At 36.4% G+C, this 25,955-nt stretch overlaps 2 protein-coding genes and 1 long non-coding RNA gene across 6 annotated transcripts; 2 read left to right on the forward strand and 1 right to left on the reverse strand.

Moving 5' to 3' along the window:
• Positions 1 to 860: 860 nt before the first annotated feature.
• On the forward strand, positions 861 to 2,330 carry LOC122416767 (cilia- and flagella-associated protein 251-like). Its single transcript, XM_043429813.1, has one exon. The coding sequence runs from the start codon at positions 861 to 863 to the stop codon at positions 2,328 to 2,330; it is 1,470 nt and encodes a 489-aa protein (XP_043285748.1).
• Positions 2,331 to 7,675: 5,345 nt separating this feature from the next.
• LOC122416858 (uncharacterized) lies at positions 7,676 to 14,721 on the reverse strand. Its single transcript, XR_006262181.1, has 4 exons — positions 14,584 to 14,721; positions 9,664 to 9,836; positions 8,705 to 8,899; positions 7,676 to 8,322 (listed from the first exon to the last, which is right to left on the reverse strand). It is a non-coding gene; the product is annotated as an uncharacterized lncRNA (long non-coding RNA).
• Positions 13,514 to 18,412, forward strand: LOC122416857 (uncharacterized). Of its 4 annotated transcripts, XM_043429939.1 has the most exons (9): positions 13,514 to 14,039; positions 14,161 to 14,270; positions 15,731 to 15,829; positions 15,981 to 16,118; positions 16,275 to 16,382; positions 17,002 to 17,127; positions 17,233 to 17,346; positions 17,608 to 17,953; positions 18,070 to 18,412. In XM_043429939.1, exons 1-9 carry the CDS (start codon positions 13,772 to 13,774, stop codon positions 18,252 to 18,254), a joined length of 1,494 nt encoding a protein of 497 aa, XP_043285874.1. In that variant the 5' UTR covers positions 13,514 to 13,771; the 3' UTR covers positions 18,255 to 18,412. The 4 variants fall into 4 exon arrangements, with proteins under 4 accessions (XP_043285874.1, XP_043285878.1, XP_043285876.1 ...); XM_043429943.1 differs by lacking the exons at positions 13,514 to 14,039; positions 14,161 to 14,270 and adding an exon at positions 14,520 to 14,573; XM_043429941.1 differs by lacking the exons at positions 13,514 to 14,039; positions 14,161 to 14,270 and adding an exon at positions 14,842 to 15,039.
• Positions 18,413 to 25,955: the final 7,543 nt, after the last annotated feature.

Here is a 25,955-nt window from a genome sequence, read left to right on the forward strand (position 1 = left end):
TCTTCATACCAAGAAAGAACTGATGTAAAGATTTCCTTAATAGAAAAGATTTTATTTATCCCTTTTCTTCAAAATTCAAATGAAAGATAGATCAAATTCATAACACGAAAAATCCAACGGATTTGCCCACTTTAAATGTCGCTTTTGCATTCTGAATCTAGAGATTTCATTTCATCCAAAACGTGCCCTCAATGAAATATATTTCCAAAGTTTGCAAGTGGCCGCTGAGGTCCCATTATCCACAGTTTGATAGTTGCTGAAAAAAAGTACCCGAAAACTTCTAACATTTATTATGCCAGAACCCAAAGCAGCAAAAAAAACTAAGCGAACTTAATTCAACAGAGCAACAGAATTCAAAGACGTTTAAGGTACCTGCATTGGTTTTGGAGGAAAACCATTTCAGGACAATTCAGAAATGAATTTAGAAATTCGAAAACTCACAATGGAGTAGAAAAAGGAAAATTGAAGTATTTAGAAAAGCGGAAGACTTTTGTGATGAATTTTCTAGATTACATGATACGGTTGGAGTAAATGATTTGAATGATTGGCACACATGCTGCAACACAGAAATATCAAAGTTTGGAAGTATTCGCTGTATATCAGTCATACAAACTTCAATACTATTTGAAAAGGGGACTTCCGGTTGCCGGTTCGTTGAGGTAAGACGTAGCTCGGGCGCGCGGTTTCTGGAGGAAGGCGAATTGGGGGATTCAGTGAGAAAAATTAAAGGAAAAGTGATTAGGAAGAAAGCGCTGGGTGTGAAAAGCAAGTGGAAGTGTGGGCAATAGCTAGATTCAATAATCAGAAGTGAAATCGGGCATAGGAATCGAGCAGCAAAAGTGAGGTTAGGAAGTGTGAGCATGGCGTCGACCGTTACGGGTAGCGCTAAAAGCAGTGGAAGGAAGGGGGAAGGGAAGAGGGAGACGAAGTGCGCGGAAAAGACCACAGGGGGCAGCACTGGAAGTAAGGTGAAGCGAGGACCCGGGAACAAGCCGAATACTCAGAAGAAAGGGGAAAAAGAGGGGAATGATGGAAAGAGCGGTCTAGAAAGTTTCCTGATAAGAGGCGAAAAGGAGGAACAAAAAAGGAAGCCGAGAAACATACACGAGATGAGTGTCATTGTAACAACATCGGAGGAAGAGGATGGAAATCTCGAGGAGGGGGAAACGGATCGGGCCGGGGCAAGCGAGGAGGAAGGAAAGGAAGCGTCGAGGAGGAGCACAGAGGAGAAGAAGGGAGATGGCAGTGGAAATAAGGTATTTTTAAAAGAGATGGAGGAAGTCTTGAGAGCGACGGAGTTGAGATTAAAGGGAATAATTGAAAAAGAAACCGAGGGAATTAAAAAAGAAATCGCGCCGCTGCCATGCCGATGTGAAGACATGAGCAGGATAGTACGAGAACTGTTGGCGGAGACGGAGCAGTGGAAGATGCGTATGTACCGAGACAAAGCAGTATGGGAGGAGGAAAAAAAGGAACTAGAAGGGAGAATGAAGGAAATGGATGAAATATTGGGGGAGTGGAAAGCAAAAGTGGAAGTGCTGAAGGAGGAGAACAGCGAACTGAAAAGACGAAGGGAAGCCAGAGAGTGTGAGGGGGCATGCGGATGGGACAAATCGGTCGGCTCGGACAACAACAACAATGAGGTTGGAGAGGAGGAAACGAGAGCAAGGACAAATTGGAGTAGCGGAACAGGCTCAAGGGAACTGGAGCAGCTACAAAATAGCGAGGAGAAAGAGGAGGATGGGGCAAGGGAAAAGGGGAAAACTGGAGGCAGCAGATCGGAAAGCGAAAGAGTCTGGGAGGAAAGAGAGGAAGCAGCGAACGAGGGAGGAAAAGGTGTAGACAGCGGAAAAAAACCGGAGGCTTTGTCGGAAAGGGAATGGCAGTGGGAGAGACAGGAAAGAATTGGGAGGAAAAGGAACATAAGGTTCAGAGGCATCTACTGCGGCGGCTCGGATGCGAAAGTGGCAGAGGAAATGTCCCAGCTGATAAGAGCAAGAATGGGATTAGACCCCAAGATAGTGAGAGTCCAACGGCTGGGAGGAGGACCAGTGGCGACGGTGCAAAACGTCGAAACAAAAAAAGAGATTATGAGAAGGAGAGCAGAACTGCGTGGGACAGGAATCTCGGTGCACGACGACTTGACAGCGAGGGAAGCCGAGGTACAGGGGTGGATGGATCGAAAAGCGGAAGAAGAAAGAAGAGCGGGGAAAGTAGTGAGGAGTGGGTATCTGAAGCTGTGTGTTAATGGGGTGTGGTGGCAGTGGGTTGAGTTGGAAGGGGAAATAGAGAAGATGACATTTCGGAGGGAGGAAAGGAGAGGTTATTAAAACGCTAACGTGGAATATAGCGGGTGGTGGGAAATTAAGGAGGCTAACGGACTTTATAAGGGGTTTCGACATGGTGATGATTCAGGAAACTTGGTTCGAAGAAGGGAAAGAGAAAAATGCGATAAGGAACTTGAAGAGGGACTTCCAGTGGTGGGCGAAACCGGCGGAAAGGAAAAAGGGAAGGGGGAGAGCGAGTGGGGGGCACCTGATTGGAATTAAAAGAAATATATGTCGGAAATGTGAAGTGTGTGAGTGGAAATTTGGAATGATTATTAAACTAAATAGAGAACCGTATGAGAAAGAAATATGGATAATAGAAATTTATAATAATGCGGGTTTTAAGGCGGTGGAAGGGGAGCTAAAGGCATGGGTTAACAGGGGTATGGAAGAAGGGGTGGGAATAATAATTGCAGGGGATTTCAATGCTAGAATAGGGGAAGAATTGGGAATGCTAGATACAGAGGAAGAAGAGGGGTTAAAAAAAGAAAGAAGGTCGGAGGACAAACTGATCAATTCAGAGGGCAGGAAACTGATTGAGTTCTGTGACAGAATGGCCCTAGCGGTGCTTACTGGGCGAGTGAAAGGGGATGAAAATGGCGGACTGACTTATGTGGGAGGAAGAGGGAGCGGATCGGTGCTAGACTATATAATAAAAATGGAGGATGAGGAGAATGATGCGGTAGTGAGAATAAAAGTGGGAGACAGAATGGAATCTGACCACCTACCGGTAACATTTGAAATTAAAAGGAGAATGGAACAATCGAGCGGAAGGGAAAGCAGAGGGGTCAGAGCACAAGAGGAGGAAATCAAAAAATTACGGTGGAAAAAGGAAAGGGCAGAAGAATTTGAAAAGCGCATGGACGATTTAGTAGAAGAGGAGACGAGAGTAAATAGGGAGGAAGGGGGAAACAAGTGGGAAAGGTTGAAAGGGGACATCTGGAGAGCAGCGGAAGAGACAAAAATGAGCATGAAGCAAAAAAAAGGAGGGAGTGGGAATGCGCTATGGTGGGACCAGGAGTGCAAGGAACAAAAGAAGAGGGTATGGAAAAGTCTTAAGAGGTTTTTGAAAACGAAAGATATAGAAGATAAGGGGATGCTGACGAAAGAAAGAAAGAAACTAAAAGAGATATGTGAGAAGAAGAAGAAGGAGTGGTTCGAAGAAAAATGGAAAAAAGTGGGGGAAAGTAAGGACATGTCGCAATGGTGGGAGGCGGTAGGGGTCTTTAGAATTAAAAGAAAAAGGGTGGGAGAAAATATTAGTGGAGAACAGTGGAAGGAACACTTTGAACAATTGCTGGGTAAGAGAGAGGGTACCAAAGAGAAGACGACGGAAATAGATAGACAGCTGGAAAAATCGGTTGATGAAAAATTGGACGGGGTAATAACAAAGGAAGAGTTAGACAAAGTCATTAGAAAATTAAAGAATAAAAAAGCAGCGGGGGAAGATGGGATCTCTGCGGAGTTCATTAAAGGAATGAGCCTAAAGAGGAGAGAGGAGCTAAGGGAGATTTTAAACAACTGCTGGGAAAAAGGAGAAATACCTCAAGGGTGGGAAAAAGCCAGAATATTTCCGATACACAAGGGAGGAGACGAGGAGATAGCGGGAAACTATAGGGGAGTTTCGCTACTGGACATTGGGTACAAAATCCTGGCGAGCATAATGGCAAACAGGCTAAGGGAATGGACCGAGAGGAAAGAAATTTTCAGGGAAAGCCAGGGAGGATTCAGGCCGGGGAGGGGGACGAGGGATCATATATTCGTGCTTAATGCACTAATAAATAATCGATTGAAAGAGAAAAAGGGCAAACTCTATGTGGCATTTGTCGATTTCAAGGCGGCTTTTGATAGGGTTGATAGAGAAATATTGATGAAAAAGTTATGGGGTAGGGGGGTAAGAGGGAATATGTGGAAAATGATTAGGGGGATTTACAAAAGAACGGAAAATGAAGTAATTACAGGGGAAGGAATCAGTGACGGGTTCGAAACCGAGGCAGGGGTGAGGCAGGGCTGTCCTCTAAGCCCGATATTATTCAATTTTATGGTGGATGATATAGACGAAATATGGGAAAAAAAGAAACAAGGGGGTACGGTCATGGGGGGTGAAAAATTCTACGTAATGAAGTATGCAGACGATATTGCAATTTTAGCAGAAAACGCTAGGGAGCTGGAGGGAATGATTCGAGCACTGGAAAAATATGTAACTAAAAACAAGTTGGAAGTGAATGAGAAGAAAACTAAAATAATGGTATTCAGACGCGGGGGAAGGAGGAAAGAAAGTGAATCGTGGAAGTACAAAGGAGTAGAGCTGGAGGTAGTGAAAGAATTCAGATACCTAGGTTTCTGGTTTTCAACCAAAAACACGATGGGCAAACATCTGAGAATTCTAGAGGGGAAGGCCAGAAAAGCGATAAATTCGGTTTGGGGAGTGATGAAAAGAGCGAGAATAGACAAACTGAAGGATAGACAACAATTGATGGATTCGTTAGTGAAGGCCGGAGCGCTCTACGGAATTGAAATCTGGGGGTGGAAAAGAAGGGAAATAATGGAGAAACTGCAAGGAAATTTTGTAAAAATGATTATGGGGATAGCGAAAAACACCCCGGATTACATTTGGAAACTGGAAGCAGGGAGGCATAGCGTAGAGATAGAAGCAAGAAGGAGAGCGGGAAGGTACCTGATTAATATAGGAAAAATGGAGGGAAAAAGATGGCCTAAAATATGTCTAAAGGAAGAATTAAGAGGGTTAAAAAACGGAAATCAATCAAAATGGGGACAAGAACTCAAGGAAGCGATGGGAAAGGTAGGCGATGGGAGAGTATTAGAGAGGCTTAGGAAGGGAGAAAGCATCAAAGGAACGGAAAAATTACTTAAGGAAGGAGAAGAAAGACTGATGGAACAGGACGTACAGAGGGACTGGTTAAAGACTGATAAATCCACGTACAACAGTTCCTACAAGGAAATTAAATCGAGAATGGGGAGGGAGAAATATTGGGATTGTGAGAAAACAGGGGGGGACTTGAAGGAACAGTGGGCAAGGATGAGGTGCGGAAATATTGGGACAGTGGGCAAAAAAGGGTATACCAATTGGACGTGTGTTATGTGCGAGGAAGAGGAGGATAGTTTACCTCACGTGTGGAGGTGCAGGAAAGTCAGAGAGAAAGTCAAGAAGGAATGGGTCAGAAAAGTCGAGGAATGGAGGGGAGGAAAGATAGGGAACGAGCTATGGCTATGGACAGTGGAAACGCTGAAAGGACAAATGAGAACAGATCTATGTCAATACTTGAAAGCGGTTAGTAGGATTAGGAAGGAGATGCATAGCAAGAGACAGGGGGAAGGATGTAGAAATAGGAGAGCGAGTAGAGAAGGATGAGTGTACAAGTATAAAAATAATGTAAAATAATGTAAGTGAATGCTGGAATGTGAGATTCTAATAGTAAGATAAGATACGGAAGTATGTAAGACGGGGCGATGTAAAAAACGCATGGCGTTGTACAGCTGGAAGACAAATACAATACAATACAATACAATACATACTATTTGAAAAGGAACACTTAAAAACTTCCATTTACCTTACATATTACCATAATCAAAGATAAGGGGTGATCCGTTGCATATATATTTATCCACAGAAATTTCAGAGTTCGCAGGTATCTGCTGCGGTTCAATGTATCTGCGCAATGAGCTTCGAAGACAGCAATTTCAAATCTATCCATAAATGAGCAACTGAAGACTTTTATAATCAATTTTTTACTTCATATAGATGTTACAGTTAGAGTCAAAATGTAAAATGAATGACACAGTATTTAAATTGTATAGTTTGCAGATTTTTGCAGTATTTTAATGATCCGAATCTACAGCATTATAATGAAAAGTTGTCAAAAGTCATGATGTTACATTAAAATGACATAGCGCACATGCCATTCAGCAATTCTGTAAGTTTCTGGGGATGTTGGTAGGCATCATATTTGATCGCATCCAAAACTGAGCAACAGTAGACTTATCGGAATGAATTTTTTTTATAATTCCATATTTGTAGTTTGCAAAGTGGAAATACTCAACATACATGTCATTCTATAAGTTTTGTTATCAAAATTTGTGTTTGCATACCGCATTCCTAAGATACGACTTTTCATATCATCAGCAAAAAAAGCATCCATAGGCTTTCTGGAAAAGTTTCCAAATTTATCACTCGTCAGACCTAATGGGAAAAGAATAACTACAAACTATACCAAGACCAGATGTTTTTTTGAAAATCTGATTTACAAAATGTGTAATTCAAGATCATGGTTAGAAACCTCTCGAATCATGTTACCACAATCATCATGAAGGAGTAGAAAATCATAGGACACATATTAGGGAACGAATTAATAATATGAATCGATCCGCTGCAAACTGATGGGGTGGAAACAAGGATCAGAGAGGGCAGAGCCAAACTGAATATCAAGCAAAATATGGGGATGTTTAAAAATAATGACGACACAAGAAATAAATTAGAAAACATTTATTCAATTAAAGTTTCTAATATCATTCTAACAGTTGCGTGTATTTTTGTTCTATTTATTCGTATATATAACCTATGTACACATGATATATAATCACGCCACTGACAATATATTCGCACTGGACAATATTTCTCGTATTCTGGTTTAATTGAAGGATTATTTCAGTTAACACTTATTTCCAATCGAACGAAATGATGAAATCTTGAAAAGTTTCGTTGACATATGCATCGCGCATTTTTTATATTCTTTTTCACACACACATCACAGACTATATTTACGTGGCCGCTTTGATACCGGTTTAATATATCACAAATAACAAAATAAATAGTAATATGCACTTCTTTAGATGACGAAAATTATTTTTTTATTGATCCCGCACGTACTTCGTAATGTCGAATCTCTGTTCATACGATCAAAAACTGACACATGGTTTGTACATTATTATATGTATATCGATCGAATTTATGACTGCTGTTACCAGCTGTGCTGCGCCGTGTGCTACGTTCTGAAGTTGACGTCAGATTTCCAATCATCAACAACTAATTTCAACAACCAATGACAACGTTTAAAAATGGATGTCGTCAGATCCAACCAATCAGAAACTCGAGAGCATCAAAGTGCCTTTGATTGTGTTGTAAATATAGACGCATAAATTCTAGAATGTGTTGGTAACTTTTGCATAATCTTGAGCCTGTGCAAAGTTTTTTCTCAGCAATTACGCCACCGATCATGCTGATTGTGGGTGGAATCGAAACAGAATTTATTAATTAATCTCCAGTTCAATTTTCAAAGCCTCAGATGACTCAGGAGTTTCATAATTGAACAAAATGACATGCCAATTTTACCCCCACCACCGCGAATCGTTTTATTCAGAGAAAAGATAGTCTCGGCGAGCTCGGGCCAGCAGACGACAGGGCTGTCAATGTACTTGTCCCGAGACTCTACCGAGTCTCTTGATATGCTATTCAATTGTCGAGTTAGATTTATAAAATATAAACTATTCTTTAAAGGTTTATCTAGACCTGACTTTCTGCAAACACTTCCGATCGTCGGTACTGTTCCTTGTTCATTTGACTGTCGATCGTTTTTCATTTGGAAAATTTCTTCCCGTGTCCCTAATCAATTTCACAAACTTTATCTCATATTTGGTAAATTTTTCTGTTCATTACGAACTTGAACAGTACTGAGAAACATAATTGGAACTTCAGTGCGAATGCTACAACTCTAGTTGTGGTATCTTCACCCTTTACACTTGGTCGAATTGTCGGTACTTCACCTCGAGCAATACGATTTGCATCATCGTCGTTGTTGTCCCCGTAGTTATAGTTATCTTTATACTAATATCGTCGTCGACGTCGTATCTCTTCCGTCAATGCTTTTTTTGCAATCACCGTTGCCGTCGTCGTCGTAAAATTCGGATATTTCAATTATATTCGAGTCGTTATTTTCTCCTCCGCCGGTGTCATATGGATCGTCATTCAATCCGGTATCTGTGTAATTTTTGCAAGAATTACATCGACTGGCTTACCATAGAATCCATTCATATTCAATTTCATCGGCCCTTGAATTTTTGTTGTTGCAATTCCAATGTCGTCGATGTTACGCTGTACTATCAACGTTAATATGGTTCCATTTCTTTTCTTACCTCAAGAGACTTACGACATTTGACAGCTTATTCCGCGAGCTTGTAGTTTTTTATTCGCATTTACTTACGTTTATTTCGTCATACAAATTATTTTATCTCTTTTACATAACTAATTCGCTTCATTTTCAATCAAGAAACACAGTGCAATCCGTGCTTGTCTTAACTCTTTTTTACCGTACTTATGCATTTTTTTGTTAATTTCATGTACTTTTATTTATTTTTCTTACCGGTGTCCATTCGTATTTTGACATATCTTTGGCGTTTGGAAGATGATCATTCATGAATTTTGATATGAATTCCTTCTTCCTTTTTTTCACGGTTGCCTTTTTTTTTGTATTTTGTCTGCCTTCTATTATACTTTATTTCTCGAATAGTCGTCCGCCATATTTTTCGTGTGGTTGTCTCTCAGTTTCTGTTAATATCTTGACAACAAAGTAAGCACATTATTATTATTATTATTGTTGTGTAACGTTTACGGTCTTCAGTTCACTTGTACATTTGTCCAATACCTCCTGAACATGTTTCGATTTAATTTCTCATTTCATTACTCGTTATTAAATTTATTTTTGGTTCGTTATACAATGTATTTTTATCCGAAAATTGATTACTCTTATCTACATTCGTCTTCGACATGGCTTATACATTGGCCCAAACTTTTACTTTTTATTCAGAACATGTTCATATCGATTTTTTCCATTTGTTGTACATTTAAATTTCCATTTCTTCATTATGAAACGTTTTTGTTTTCGATTTTTTTTTTCACTTTTTAAATAAAAATTAAACTTGAAAACAAAAAATTACTTTTCATGATTTGAAAACAATTCTGATAGTAGTACCAGACATCGTTCGCATAGGCACAATGTTTTCGTTACAACATTTCTTATCAATTATTATTCAATGATTTTTATGAAAATCTTTGAATGTTATTCAAAATAAACGATACCGTCTTTTTAATTTGAGTCTTGTTACGGTGCATTTGAGAAAAAAACCGTCCAATATTTCAGGGATCAGATGTTTTCTGAACTTGTAGGCGAAATAAACGCAAAAAAATTTATCAAAAGTCTAGAAACAGTTCAGAATAAGTCATACGAAATTTTTTAAATTATATGGTCAGATCGCGCGATTAAATTGCGATAATATGTAATCCTCATCGCTCTATTATCGTTAACAAAACAAAAATACTTACGTTTTTTCCCCGATATTTCCGTCGTCATCGATTTCATCTGATTGAAACTGAACAATATCGTGTGTTCCCTAATTTGACTGTTTTATGCCGTTCAATCGCAATATTCTTCATCGTTCTGCGCTTGCGTATGTCTGTTCTTCCCACCCTTTTACATCAAGTAAAGGAAAACTGTGCTGCAAACAATTAAAATATAAATATATTTTAGTGAATATATCTCATTGATTGTACACACTAAAGCAGTACGCGATGATAAATAGATACGCAATGAGAACAGAATTCAGAATAAAAAAAAACGTATATAAATTATTCGACAAATGATTCAGAGTATATGGAAAGAAAATAATCTTCGAAAATGTACAGAATGCAACCTCGTGACGATTAAATGTATGCAAGGAAAACTTTCATACGGGAAATTAACGAAAGCATCGTTGGAGCAAGTATTAAAAAAGCGTCGAGAACCAAAGGAAGTTTCAATCGCGAAGGCTCGTGTAAGAATACAAACACGATTTAATCGAAGAGCATTAAGCGAATCAATTTAATCGAATGCAAAATGGCCGGAGAGGATCTAGTATAGCATAAAGTACGACGCTGAAGTTTCCAACGTTGGAGTCCACCGAAATGAACGAAAAAAATGTTTTTAATTCACCAGTTTTTTATTTCACGAATCGTTGGTGCAGCTTGAAAAACTACGAATCGCAAATTTGGCAGGGAACAAAATAGGAGAATTACTGGAATTATTGAAGAGTTTTTTTCGATCATTTCGTTGGACTCCAACGTTGGAAACTTCAGCGTCATCATAAAGTTCGATGACGAGCAGTCAAAAAATATAGCAGATCAATTTATCGAAAAGAAAAGACTCCTCAACGTGAACGAATAAAACGAATGAAAGATTCGATTAATGCAATGATGAATTGCTGTAAAAAGAAAGATAATAAAAAATCTTATCTATGTCAATTTATTATTCTAAGTCTTTTGTAATGTAACTATAATGACGAACGTAATAATGTATTGATTCTAGTTTCTATGTGTATGAAACAATGTTAATATCCCGACACTCTACCGAGTGTCTTGATTAATATTAATCCGTGAGAAATAATTCTATTTTCAAATATTCTTTTTACCAAAATCTGTATGTAAGAAAAACGTTGTATTTTCACGGCACACATAATTTATACATGGATGCGAAGAAAAATTATAACGACTATACGAAAGTGTATTGGATATGCTAATGATATAAGAAACTACCGTTATGACATCGAAATATTGGCGTCAGAAAAATGAAGAAAATCACGATTGGGCCCGCTCGCAAACGCGGTCATATAAACAATTTACAATATTCTCTGAAATACTGTAATTGATTAATTTTAACCGTCTCGGACCGTATGTTGCTTCTACGCAACACGCGCTTCGAGGCCCAATAAAACTGCATCGGTCAGTAAAGTCGGGGTTCTAAATGCCTATTTCCATCAAGCAAGGTTAGATTGCACCGTAGATAATCCTAAACCAAGAGATAAACTGCTAAAGTAATTCTATCGCCAGGCTTAGTTCATAAGATTAAAAAAAAAAAAATGTATGCTGTACTTAAACCTTTAATAAAGGGCTGTGTCAAATTTCAGGGTCGGTTATCGACCTAATTTCAGAGAAATTAATTATTAAAATTGGTGGTTTTCGTGAAGGAATTTCAAAACAGTATACAAAAACCTAACTTCCGGTTGCTACAAAAGGGTATATTTGCCTAGAAATCCATAAAATTCTGGAAAAAAACTGCAATTCATATACTTAACACTTGTAGTAATCTAATACTCCCAAAAAAAGTTGCCCTTATCGGCCTATTTTTTACGGAATATTAAGTTTAATTTAAACTTCCGGTATTGGATTTCCTACGACTCGCTATGATCAAGAGACGTGACAGTAAGGCATCAGCTGAGTGTAGTCCTAACCTCAATTTGACAGATCAGCAGAAAAGAGGTTAAACACTCACGAGTGGTCGAGTGGAAAAAGACGGAGAGAACCGGTGTTGCCAAACGTAAACCTGGGGATACTACGCGAATCGTTGGACTAACTTTTTTTCAATTTTTATAATTCAGTACAAACATTCATTTAAAGGATTACATATGGAAAATTTTACTTATAAGAAATAATTTTTTTCCATATGTCAATAATATTAATTACTATAAGTCTTAACTATTAGCAGTGGTATGACTAGACTGAAGTGATAGAATTACCTTAACCCATCGAAATATAAATATGAAGCCGGCGTTTCATGTTGAGTTGGCGTTGTGTGAAAACGTGCTTTAGTTATCGCAAAAGAAAAGTGAGTATTTTTTTTCGTACTCCAAACGTTATTTCCTTTCAAAGGGAAGCTAATATGATGTATTTAAGGTATTAGGTGCTAGATTCATTCGTAAATTTTCCTGATTTTGCTCCCCTGCAAGGACCTGGTACTGCGCGCAGCGAACATTCAAAAATTCATATTTCCCAATAAAAAAACTTGAAATGTCACATAATGGATTCGGAAACTAGAAAGTATTTTGAGATAAAATTATGAAGGGAATCATTTTCCGTCAACGCGAAATAGGTCTCGGTCTGAGAGGGTTAAAGAAACAAATTTTGAAAATTTTCGAAAACAATTGAAAACGCTATCGTTCCGGTAGACTCTCTGGCAGCGACTCACCATAACATAAACATAAGCACGGTCTTGTATACAGGTCTTGCAACGAAGCCCAATTTCAATGGTGAGCGATTGTCACGTTAATGTCATAAGTTTTCTTTCGCGTCAACGCCGCTATATGTCGTTGCTATCGATGAGTGTGGTGCGCAGTGTACATCGCGCATGCCAGTGCTCCACAAGGTTTCCACAAGCGTCTAGCAACTGTCGCGTACATTGCCGTTTTGGTTTTATTTAATCATTTTAATGTCGTTTTGTTGAGTAATAGGAATGAGTAAAAAAAATGTGCTATTTGATATTTTTGGAAAATTAATGTTGATGAAATTTTATTTATGCAACTATTAAATATTCTTACTGCTTCCTTCGTTTATTTTAACATTGATTATCTGAAAACCCTATGAATCCAACTCTAGTTTCCTTTCCTTGATTGTGAGTACTGAAAAAAATGTAGAAATCAAGATACTTTTGTTCTATTCCGAGAGAAAAGTCAAATATTATTTACTAAGCTTTTCTTGAGTTTAAATCATTGCAAAAAAAAATTACACGTACTGAGGATCGAACTCAAGACCTTCGATTAATAGAAAAGCTTTATACCAACCTAACCACAATATCTTTACAAAGTATAAGTAGTCTTTTAATATTTAAGTAATTTTGCCACGCTTGAGGTCAAATATTAGACTTGCCGGTTTGTTCGGCTAGTCTATTATCTCATTTGTTTTATGATAATTACCTACATTCTTAAACATAAAAGACAAATCATAAATTTCCATTATAAAAAACTTGTGTCCTACTTGTATATAATAAACACAAGTCCACGTGTGAATAAAACAATACGAGCTAGGCGCATGCGTTACATAAGCACACTCCTCGATCGTCATGCCTCTCGCGGCCGTAAATTGAAAAGGAGAAGCGCAACCATTAAGGTGACATCCCCCACTACCGTTGTTGCAAGACCTGTATACAAGACCGTGAACATAAGTGTACTTGTCTCTTGTCTCAGAGTTGCTGCCGCGACTCTTGAATATTCTCATAAGAGGGTGCAAACACAGGCTCCAATGGAACAAATTGCTCCCATTGGCCGAATCTGTATCCTACACGAGGCCAGGCGGCCGAAGTCTCCATTGCCAAAAAAGAAAAGAAAAAGAGAATAGGAATGAAACTGACGCAGGCGCAAGATCATACCAGCCCGGCTCGTCGTCGAAACCCGCCAAATTCCCAGAATGTATACCTATATAGATATACTTTCACGCGACCATAAGACTGACGAATTTCTCGAAAAATAAAATTTCAATCGCAACAAAGTCTTTGTCAGTTTCTCAACAAATTTTGAAATAAATCCGTTGAGAAAAAAAATTGAAGCAACGGTAAAATTTACGTTGAGATTTTTATGAGACGACGTATATATTTGCGCGCGGCACAACGTATTTAACCTAAAAAAATATGGAGAGCTCAACCGTAGCGATAATGAATAATAAAGACGAAAAAACAACGATGGACTCTGTCCAATATTGTACAGTGTTGTGTGTACAAAGTGCTGAACAAAAAGTATTACCGGTATCATCGTTACTTCACTTCACCGAAAATAAATATGTGCCATGTACAAGCGAATTTGTGAAAAACTACGTGAAGTATCCAATACTGGTCACGTTTATGGGCGAGATTGATGGGCAAAATGTATACGAAAAAATCGAGATCCTTTCATGCGGAGGTGAGACACTATAACTATGGTTTTGAATGTATATATATGAACAAAGAAAAATTTTGAATAGTTAAAATAAATCGAAAAAGTAAAGAAAATGTGACTACTATTTATTACACGTTTTGTATAGCGTCTTTGGAGGAGTGCTCGCTGCTGCAGAATAATTCGCAGGATCGAGCTAGCACCAGTAGTGCATCAACAGCAGTAGGATACCGACGGGAAATAAGACATGAACTGCAGGTTAGGAATTTAAAAAAAAACTCCCCGAAACGACCTTGTCGTGAAAAATAATTGTGATTAACGTTTCTGAGAAGACTCGACGAATTGATGATATCAGTGGGGTGAAAGAATGATAAGAATTGGTTGAGAAAATTGATAAGTTATAATCGCGGGCCGCTTATGAAAAAATAGAATATATAAAACGAGACTAAAATTGATTAGTTTTTCCAGAAACGAATAAGAGAAAAAGAATACCGTCGAAAGAAATATTTTTAATTCATTTATATGGAGACACGTAAGATTGCAACATCGACAACAAAATCGGTATACTCACCAATTTTCAAAAGAACACAGTGTTAAGTAATCCCAATAACATGGTACGAATGTTTAATAACACATGACCACGCGTGATAGCGGTATTGAGATGATTGAGGAACATCCACGTATCTTTGGCGCATGGTGTAGTATAGCAATGAAAAACTAGAAAACGGTAACACGGTAGTTTTAACAAAAAATAAAAACGAACTATCTCTAGAAAATCTGATCGAAGCGAGTATAGATAACGCGCAATGACAGTTCCCCGAATGCATTCATGACGGTGGTTCGGTGGTCGGTGGTAGAAAAGAAACTGAACGAAATACGTATTACGTATAGCTGGTATAGCGCCATAATTCGAGCGGGACGAGTGGGTAGTGTGAGAAGAACGAGAATGGTGGAGGGAGACGCAAAATTGTTGGACGGAGCCACAGAGTGCACGATGAAACGTGAAGATTGCCACCTAGACTCACGCGTCCGTTGCAAACGTTTTAAAATGAGCATGGATCAGTCATCAGTCGACTAACCTCACTTGGAAATTTCGAAATCGAAATTCTTTTACACAGTTCGATCGATTAAAAAAAGGCTCTGTCAGCCTACGCAGAACGATGGCAAAAATCGACTGACAGAGCTTTTTTTTAATCGGTTAAACTGTGTCAAAGAATTTCGATTTCGAAATTTGCAGCTATCTCTCTCGCACTCACGGTCGCGATATACCGACTGATCCATCCTCTTAAATTTTTTATAAAATACTTATGGCGCGGTAGATGTACACCATAGGCATTGGAACACGTAGTAAAACTATTATATTATATATTTTATGAAACAAATTCCAAAGTTGAACCCGTGGTTGAACCCACAATTTGTGTGCGATTGTCCTATACATACTGGGCTGTTTTTGTTTCTCCTATAATTCATTAAATGGGGTATTGTGCTCACAATAGGTTTTGTTCAACAATATATATAGTTGATAATTATTCCAAATGGCATTTAAATATTGAAAAAGAAGTTATTCAGGCGTTTTGCACATGATAGACACTAGTGCACTAGCTAAAATAAAACAAACAAAGCCCGCTGCACACGTAGGATTAACGTATGAATAACAATAATATTATTAAAATGGAAATTATGATACCAGCATTTTCAATGACACTTTTATTTTGTAGGATAATGGACCTGAGAAAGAAAAATTATTGTGGAAAGAACATACAAGTGTACGAGAAATGAATGAAAATCAATATATGACCGTGTATAATGACGAACAAGTAAGTTGAATTTGAAAATGATAACTGTAACAGTGTTAGAAAAACATAAAAGCAACAGCAGCAATACTAAAACGCTGCAATTAGTTTGTCAGCAATAAGATATAATTAAAATTTGTTCATTAAATAAAAGCATTTTCATTTTGTGTCACAGCTACCAGAGGAAGAAATTAACAATATTTTGAAGGAAAAAAAGCTGCAAGAAACTGGTTCGCAGAAACGCACAGGTAGAGCGACAGGTTCTCCGCAAACAACAATAAAAGATGAATCGACAATGACAACGAAGAAAATGGTAAAAAAATGAAGATGTATGCAAAGTTCGTGACATCTCAATAGTCACAAATACGTGTTAAAAAGTGATACACATCAGCATGCGAAAAACACTGATAAACAAAAGCATTGTCGAAGCAGGTAAATTATTTATTGTAAATATATGAATACTGCGTAGAAAAGAGGAAACATGAGAACTTTGATTGATGCAAAACCTACCAAGAAACAAGATGATGACGAGGAACTGTCTACAAGTATGTCTGAGCTCGAAAACAGCGATTATGAGGTTTGTGTATTTCTATAACGCTAACAATGATAAAGACGGATTATTGAACTTTTCGTAGATCTTAATACTTCGAGCGATGAACATGAAAAGATATGCATTGTTGCATAAGATTTTTGGAAAGGGTAAAATTTTGCAGCATTGAAAAATACGAAATATGTCGTTTTTTAGTGAAGGGATAGCACTAATTTAATTAATATTTTTCTAAAAACAACACTTAACGACAGATATAACGGAGAGAGTTTCTGCAAATATTTGAAAAAAAATTTGCATTAATAGCCTTGCACGTTTCGTTGTATTTACTATTATACAAAGAATAAAGCATGAAAGCTACTGTAATTTGAAGCTAAGAACATAGAGTGCCATGAATTTGAAACAGTAACTTATGAAATGTTAATAAAATTCTTGCTCACACTCAAATCAATCAAATTCGATCTATATGCATATTAATCTTGTGCTCACGTTTCCATATATATCTAAGGGAATGTATCACTGGAATAAATTACAATCGACGATTAACGAAATTCAAACAGCAATAGACATTTTTAATCTACACTCTGTAATATCAAACGCGAGAAAATTCTGAATAATTGAAGTTTAACACTTTACATTTTGATTACAGTCAGCATCGATACATCTAGAAGTGTCTGATTACACCAGCGACGATTCTTTCATATTATTAAGATGTACTCGAGGAAAAAAAACAAAAATCAAGTCGGTTATGTCGATGCCACGGAATAATACAAATGTGAGTTATATAGCCTTTTAAAAAAAATAAACTGAGTTCCAAAATATAGAGGATTGAGATTGAATGAAAAACATATTTATAATTATATATGATAATCCATATCAGCGTTTACAAAACAACCGTGGTTACAAATCAAGTCATTGCTTCTGTAACGAAGTGGAGAGACAAAGAAGGAAACTCAAGGCATTACAGACAGAAATCGCTACGTTGAAGAGACAGGTTTTTATTGCTTTTATAAACGAATTATTACAGAATCCAGAACGATCGACTATGCATTCACATGGCGAAAATTTTCTAATTGTCGTGTTTCTCGGTAATTCTATAAAATATCAACATGTTCTGAGTTGAAAAAAAGTACTTGTACAAATTGTCTCAGTCGCATGAAACATCGTCAACCATCTAAAAATTTAGTAGAAAATTTTCGCCCATGTGCTGCAGTAGAAAACATTTATAATAATTTTTGTTGCATGTTATGGGTAGCTAAAGATGGTGAGAAGGGTTATAACGAGGAAATCACAAATTGAAGAAACATTGAAAAGTGATGAAGAAAATGATGAAGAAAGTGATGAAGAAAGTGAAGGACCGGAGGCAATCGAAAAACCGCCGGAAAATGAATCTGAGATAAACATGTTCGGAGAAAAATGGGAGTACAAAGCACTTCAACTTGCGATGAGTTCTGATACCGTTGGTAACAGAATTGCCTATTTACTGCGCTCTCTGTGGCCAGATCGTATAACTAGGTCTAAACTAATTTTGAAAAAAACCAACAAAACAAACACGGAGGATAATATTCTTCTTTCCAACAAAAAAATCGAAGTGATAAAAAGTAAATAAAAATTTGGAAAGTGTCTCCTAAATAGTGTATTCGCGCACCATTCTATATATCGAAAAAAAATACTTCGGATAATTATTTAAAATAATTGGGACTTTTTATATTTTCAGGAATGGTGGAATATTTAAACCGTCGGAAGCAAGTGCCTATGGAAAAAGTTTACAATATCTCAAATTACCGACGAATTGTGTCCAACATAATTAAAAATTTACGTCATAGAGTAAAATGTAATCCTCGCCGCTGCAGTCTTACGCCTCCTCCGTCGTCGTCGTGTTCTACTTATCCTTCTTGCTAACCATAACCAATAACACCTGATATCAAAATCGGGTGTTATTGTTATCGTTGTTCTCGTGTCGATGTTTTCATCGCCCCATTCTTAACAATATTTTTTTTGTATTCAACGTTGCCATCGTTGCCAAAACAGTGAAAATTAAATCCAAAGTCAATATTGAACCTCTTACAATTTTTTTTTCCGTGGGGTCCTAAGATGTTCTGGTATTTTTACAAGAAAATGTTTCTTCGTTTCAATTTTGGGTCTTTCCTCTGGATCTCATGTGCTACAATGTTCGACGCTACGATTAACTGCAGCCGTTATGCTCCAATGCCAGCACTATCATGCAGGGTTCAGGTCTTTCCATTTTTTTCCTCATCTTTGCAATTCATGTATTCCGGCGCGTTTATTCCTTGTTTGCATCATTTTTGCTCCGGACACTTTTACATGTTCATAAATACACTTCGAATTTTATTTTTATCACATTTTATGCGCACGCGCATACGCATCCATTCGCACTTTCAACAGGCAGTGCAGTACAGTTCAGTTTTGACACGTGTTGATCACCGCTGGTCAGAAAAAAAGGTCAAGTCTAGACCCAATGATCCGTTAAGCCAAGAATTCATCCAAATCGATTTTCATGAAAAACGCTCCTGCAAACTCTTTTTAATTTTTTCTATATTTCATGACCTTCAATTTGACGTTCAAGTATCGCCTCCGAAGGCCGAAACAAATTTTTTACTACATAAATCGCGCCATTTTATCTGGCACAAACTCTCAGCATCTCAAGAATTTATTTTTGATATATAGCTAGTATGCAGCAAGCGGAGGATTTTTCTAGATTTTTCCTATTTTTTTGTAAACTTTTCTCCTTGCATTTTTCTCCGAGTCCGTTTTTCACCTCAAAAATAGTTGTTCACGAAAATTTCAGTGCAACGTATAGTGCAACACTCCGTGAATTCATAACTCATTTCTCCTTTCGCGGTAATAAATCTGTTGTCTTTTCAATTTCATGCGATCTGTACTTTTATGTTCAACATTTGTTAAGACTAGTTTTGAGCAAGAAAGGTCGCTCCACAACCTGGGTCGAAAAAAAAAATTTTGAAGTTCACATCAATGTAAAAACCCTTACAACGAATTAGCTGCCCATTCGCATATTTAAGGGGTGAAATGAATTCCTAAAAAACGGTGGTTTTCTCGTTTTTCACTTGTATCTTTAAAACTAAAATATATACAGCAAAAGTTTAAATGACACATTTATTCATTTTTCAGTGCTCTGCAATAATATGTAATCGAAAATTGTATAGCTTTTTAAATTCATTTTATTTTTATAAAAAACGTGCGATTTTGTACATTTTTCTTTATCTTATCGTCGAATAAGTTTTTATTGTACCTGAAAATAAAACAAGATTAGAAAATTTGTGAAACAGAAAATGTGTACATACACAAATAGGTTTAGTATATCCAGGTATGTCGTCCTACCCGTGTCTTAAAATACTCATAAATCATTTACTGCTAGTTTAGTTTTGTGCATTCGTACAAGTGAATTACTATCAGGCGATTTCTTTCATTCTCTATAAAACTTTATTCAATATACATGTCTCCATTTCATTTATTAGAAGCCTTCAATTCATGTATTATAGTATTAAGGAGGGTGGCTAGCGACGATACAATGTTGCCATGCTAAACCATGTTAAATACATTAAAAATTTCAAAATGATAAGAATTTAATAAAATTTTGTGAACATATTCTTTAGTGCTAAATTTGACAATACAAATTTTTTAAGATTTTTCTTCTGTACAGTTATCGAGTAATTGATCACCAAAGTTCACGTGTATAAGCATAGCGTTTCCATATATATAGGTATACATTCCGGGCATAAGAAATCTGCTTTAATGCGCAATTACTCGATAACTAAGCAGAAGAAAATTTTGAAAAAAATTGTGTCTGCACTTGATGTTGAAGAACATTATCACCAAATTTGATCAATTTTTTATCATTTTGACGAATGTAGCCACCCTCCTTAAGATGTTTAGTACTCATGACAAGCAGAATGGAAAACCCTTCCATGCACTTATCAGTTCTTTAACCTTCGTAATATGGAATGTATGAATTTCAATAATGATACTCGTCTCAAGGAAATGTTTGAGACACAAAAGTCTTTTGCATCACGAACATGTTATAACAGCTAAATCACCACAAGTGTGCCATCGTGGTTCCCAATTATCTCCAAAACCAAATGTCACAGGATATTTTAAGAAGTCTACCTCATAGTATGGTGAAAATATGTTTAAACTCTCCTTAAGAGGATGGATCAGTCGGTATATCGCAACCGTGAGTGCGAGAGAGATAGCTGCAAATTTCGAAATCAAAATTCTTTGACACAGTTTGACCGATTAAAAAAAGCCTCTGTCAGTCGATTTTTGCCATCGTTCTGCGTAGGCTGACAGAGCCTTTTTTTAATCGGTCAAACCGTGTCAGAGAATTTCAATTTCAAAAATTCCAAGTGAGGTTAGTCGACTGATCCATACTCTTAATGAGCACTTGAGCCGTAAAAAACCAATGTAGATTGATATGATTGAATTGGAATAGTTAGGTTTATCTAGAAAAGTTTAGAAAAATGTAAAAAAAACCTTTTTTTTATAAAAATAAAATTAATACAAAAAGCTACGCAATTCTCGATTACATATTATTGCAGAGTACTAAAAAATGAATAAATGTGCCATTTAAACTTTTGCCGTATCTATTTTAGTTTCGACGATATCAGCGAAAAACGAGAAAACCACTGATTTTTAGGAATTAATTTCACCCCTTAAATGTGCGAGTGGGTAGCTAAGTTTTGCACATACTTTGATGTGAACTACAAAACGTAATTTCTTCGACTCAAGTTGTGGGAGTAGAATAAAGTGACTTTCCTTGTAAGTAAATAATAAAAGGTTTAGCAAACAGCCCAATTTTATTTATCAAAAATGAAATTTCTATACCTCGTTACTTCATGCTGTGGAAGTTTGCGTAATCGATCGCGAACAACAATAATTTAGGAGAACTGATCATTCCTGATAACTCAATATCGAAAAGAGCCCTCGTGGCTCAGGTCACATACTCCTTCGCTCCGAAAACCCTCTTCTTCCTTTCTCATCATTATCAAGAGACTCGGTAGAGTCTCGGGACAAGTACATTGACAGCCCTGTCGTCTGCTGGCCCGAGGCTCTTGCCGAGTATACTTTCTCTGAATAAAACGATTCGCCGTGGTGGGGGTAAAATTGGCAAGTGATTTTTTTGAATTACCGAAGTTATGAGTCATCTGAGGCTTTGAAAATTGAACTTTCAGCTAATTAAGAAATTCTCTTTCGATTGCTTACTCCCCTGGCCAGGCTATATCTCGTACCCCATCAGAAATCGATGGATGCATAATGTGAAGAATCATCAAAGGACGCGATTGCGAAGTGGACGGTTCGGCGATCACGGTGCAAAAGTGAAAACAAAAGAAAATTTCAGTTCCTCACATTAGCCAAATTTCGAGGTAATACAAATTGGTAATAAAAATACTATTGGATAACTATGATCAATATAAGGAGAGAAATTTATCAATGAAATAAAAATTGGTAATTATGCAGTTTGGATACATAATTACTTAAAAAATTTTAATTCAAATTTATAATATACAAAGACATTCCCTAATTACTTCAATATTGAAATAAAAAATTGTCTATGAGTAATTTTTTTGTGTTTTTTTTTTTGAGGAAAATCACGATGTCAAGTCCAATCGAATTGTCAATATCAATCATCTCATGTAAATAATCTTTACGATTTTTCAGTCCACAAAGTAAGAAATAGTTAATTACATTTGTTTGATTCATGTATCTATGAGAGGTCTTTGTTTCGATTTTTTGCATTTTTTGTGACATTTACAAGTGAAAACACTGATTTTCACCTAAAAAATGAGCCTATTTGTTATTGTAAAATTAATAATTATGATAAATTAGAAAAAAGCTCTCGTAAATACCTGGTCGATTGTGTAAGGAAGTACCGTGCCACATTTCAAAAGGATCAGTCGAGTAGATTTCGATTTACACTGTTTTAATTATTGATATTCGAGTTTTCAAAATTCAGGAAATCTTGTTCATATATTGTATTGTGTCACAATCATAAACAGATCAATTTTGTATTATCTGTAGCGTCTAAAAAAATTCTTAAAATTTTCTTTCACCGAATTGACGTTACCCCAGCCTTAAGGAGTTTCGGTACAGGCGATACAATGTTGCCATGCTAAACCATGCTAAAAACATAAAAAATTTCAAAAAGTTTAGAATTTTATAAAATTTGGTGAACATATTCTTTAGTGCCAAATTTGACAATACAAATTTTTTAAGATTTTTCTTCTACACAGTTATCGAGTAATTGATCACTAAAGTTCAAGTGTATAAGCATAGCGTTTCCATATATATAGGTATACATTCCGGGCATAAGAAATCTGCTTTAATGCGTAATTACTCGATAACTAAGTAGAAGAAAATTTTGAAAAAATTTGTGTTTTCGCACTTGATGTTGAAGAACATTATCACCAAATTTGATCAATTTCTTAATATTTTGACTTTTGTACCGAAACTCCTTAAGTACGCGGTCTATTCCAGTACTACACTTTATATGAAAAATGTTCATTATTATTACTTTTCATTATTTTCTTCCATTATATATATTCCGTTCTTCGTAAGAGCAGAATGGATAAATCGATAATTCGATAATGAACAAATTCTTTTGGCTCTATTTTCTATTCATTTGTCATCAGACTTTAAGCCGGTATGGGATTGCAAAAGTAACTCAGTTAACTCATAATCAAACCAGTCAAATCGTATTTCAATTGTTTCGAATATAACAAAATTATCGTTAGTGGCGATGAATTACCGTGCTTTTGAGTAAAAATTTTTTGTAAAGCTTTAGAGTCGCGGTAGCGACTCTGAGACAAGTACATTTATGTATGATGAGCCGCTTCCAGAGAGTCTTTACAGAAGCGAGAGTGTTTTTCAGCTGTTTTGGATAGCTTTCAAAATTTATTTCTTCAATAATTAAATAATTACAGTATTTCAGAGAATCCTGCAAGTTGACGTATTTTTGAATTTAAATTATGAGGGATTTTTTTTAACCCAAGACGGTCACATGGGGTGTGACACACCCCAGGCCATCTGTGCACCGAATGTGCACTGGGCATTGAGTGAATTTATTTTTATAACATTATTTTGCTGTATTATTATTATTTTTACATTATTTTTTTATTTTTGAATAAAGGAATTATCATCTTACATGAAAAATCATTGACATCTTGTACATCATTTTGCCGCTGAAACCCGCATGTTCATATAGTGCGGAATAAATATACTTTTTAAAAAACCCACAAAAACTATTATACTCACCAGAAAGAGAATGCTTTCACAAATCAGACTCTGCTTGAATTTTGTTGATATGTCAAAAAACAAAAAAAATACAGCATTTTTAGTAAAAAAGGGCTTTTTCGTGAATTTTTTTTCAAGAATTTTTTAAACATACTTCAAACTAAAATTTTCGTTCCGTTCTTGGATAGGATAATAGAGAAACGTTTGAAATATGTTCTCAATTTTTGTTGAGCCCTCAAAATAATTCTACGAAATGCTACAGCGCTCTAAAGTGCTTGGGGTGTGATACACCCCATGTGACAATCACGGGATTCTCATGAGGTGAGACCGTCTTGGGTTAAATGTCTCATCTATTAAGAAATTTCAATATCATGTTTGCAATAACATTTTGATCACTAGCTCATTGAGGTGTAATGCTCTTTTGCCTATGGATCGGTCGCTGTTAACATCCTATTATGTAGAATCTGATTGCTGCCAAAACCTATTGTATCAATGAAATGAAATAATTAAATCTTGAAAAATTACAAAGAAAATTGGTGATTTCGCAATTACTTTCTTCCAAAAGTATTAATTTCATTGGTTACGTACGTATTAATGTTTTCGTATCTTGCCTTCAAAAATCTCTATAGACTATTATGGTATAGAAGATAATATAGTGTCGTATATATGTGATAAGTATTGTGTTGTTGTTATCTTTCGACCTGCTTGATTTTGTGTTTTTGTTCCACTATTCGACGGCTTGACGAGATTTTCACAACTCTCGTCATCTTCCAATCGGCTTCATCCAATCATAAGCTTTTTGTTTATTCACCGTCTTTGAAAATACAGCATGATTATGTTGTATAATATCATGATTATGTTGATTAATATTGAGTTTTCGGGTCTTTCTGTTGAAAGGTTTAAATTACAGACCCATATGAATCGGGAATTCTTTTTGACCAAAGGAAATGTTGTTTTCACTTGTTAGTATACACCGTGTTTTCGAATTCTTCTGCATCTCAAGGAATAAACCGATCAATTTGAAAACTATGAGACTTTTATTACGATTATATTTGAACGGGTTATCATTCGATGCGAAGTATATTATTTCACAAAATATGTTTACTATTGATGGGACACCCTGTATATGAACGACGTTCAAAGATTTCCGTTCCATAATTTAGTGAAATAAAACAAATCTCTATCATTTCCCCTGAACGGAACGCAGGCTTTAACTTGAACTTGACCGGTTTTATTGAGAGGTTGAGCTCCGAAGGTCAGAACACACATAAGCAATTTCGTGTGTAAATTTTTCCCGAAAATCCTGATCATTTTAGGATTAATTATTCTAGCTCAATATCAACACTGGTGCATAGAATTAGAGGATCACTTAAATTTTGGCAAAATATAGTGGATCGTTTTCGATAAGTTGATCTTGGTGGAAAATGGTGGTAAAAATCACGTCGTTACACTCCTGAATGTCCAAAAATAGCAACTTTTCCTCATTTTGAAGTACCAGGAATGGAAATACAATTTTTTTTAACAAATTTTACAGTTTACAGAAATTTATTTTGGACAATGTCTTCCAACCGTTTGATCATTTTATTAGGAACATCTGGATGTTCGTTATTGACCATTTTATAGAAGCTCCGAAGATTTTACGGTTCGCCACAGTTGTATAACGAACCTTTAACATAAAAGGCTAAAAATATGAAGATTTCTCGTTTTTTTTAAGTGTGCCATGAGGTTTTACAGAAAACTGCAAATATGCCGTTTTAAAGCTTTCAACTCTAACGAATGGGAGGCAATATAGACTTTTCTTTGAGATGATCCGCTAGATGGAAAAGTGGGGGTTGATAACAAAAGTAGATCCACGTGCATTTTGGATACGTTCAATACTTCGAGAAAACGGAGAACCACACGTGGTTTTCTTCTTATCAGAGAACAACGTGTAACTCTTCGTTTCGTGTATGCATTTTTCAGTTATCGACCCCCCACTCATGCAACTGGTAAGTCATTTCAAATTGAACAATGCTGGAGACCGTTGGAGATTGTAATTTGACCTTGTAAAACGGTTTTTTGCTTTTTGTGAACCATTTGTTAATAAAAATATAAACCAAAATCACGGTTTTTCCAAACTGGAAAATGATGAGACTGTAGAAATGTGAAGTGTTCAACGAATGTTCTTCAATCGGTGAAGGTACAATGGATCAAATGTGACCTAGAATCTCGTCGGGTTCAATGTTTGGATGCTCATTTGGCTGTCTCTCTTCTATAAATTTTGAAAATCTCTATGCTGGAATGTCTTCGTTTTCAAGTATCTCAATCGATATAATGGTCACAAAATTTCATCTT

The sequence above is a fragment of the Venturia canescens genome, chromosome 10, assembly GCF_019457755.1.
Source record: "Venturia canescens isolate UGA chromosome 10, ASM1945775v1, whole genome shotgun sequence".
Lineage (NCBI taxonomy): Eukaryota > Metazoa > Arthropoda > Insecta > Hymenoptera > Ichneumonidae > Venturia > Venturia canescens.

What these genes read in the sequence shown, in the direction of transcription:
- LOC122416767 (XM_043429813.1), top strand. Translation starts at nt 861, where the DNA reads ATGGCGTCGACCGTTACGGGTAGCGCTAAAAGCAGTGGAAGGAAGGGG.
- LOC122416857 (XM_043429939.1), top strand. Translation starts at nt 13,772, where the DNA reads ATGGAGAGCTCAACCGTAGCGATAATGAATAATAAAGACGAAAAAACA. An exon ending in TCGCTACGTTGAAGAGACAG is followed by an intron (nt 17,347 to 17,607) that starts GTTTTTATTGCT and finishes TGTTATGGGTAG; the next exon opens with CTAAAGATGGTGAGAAGGGT. An exon ending in AAAAATCGAAGTGATAAAAA is followed by an intron (nt 17,954 to 18,069) that starts GTAAATAAAAAT and finishes TTATATTTTCAG; the next exon opens with GAATGGTGGAATATTTAAAC.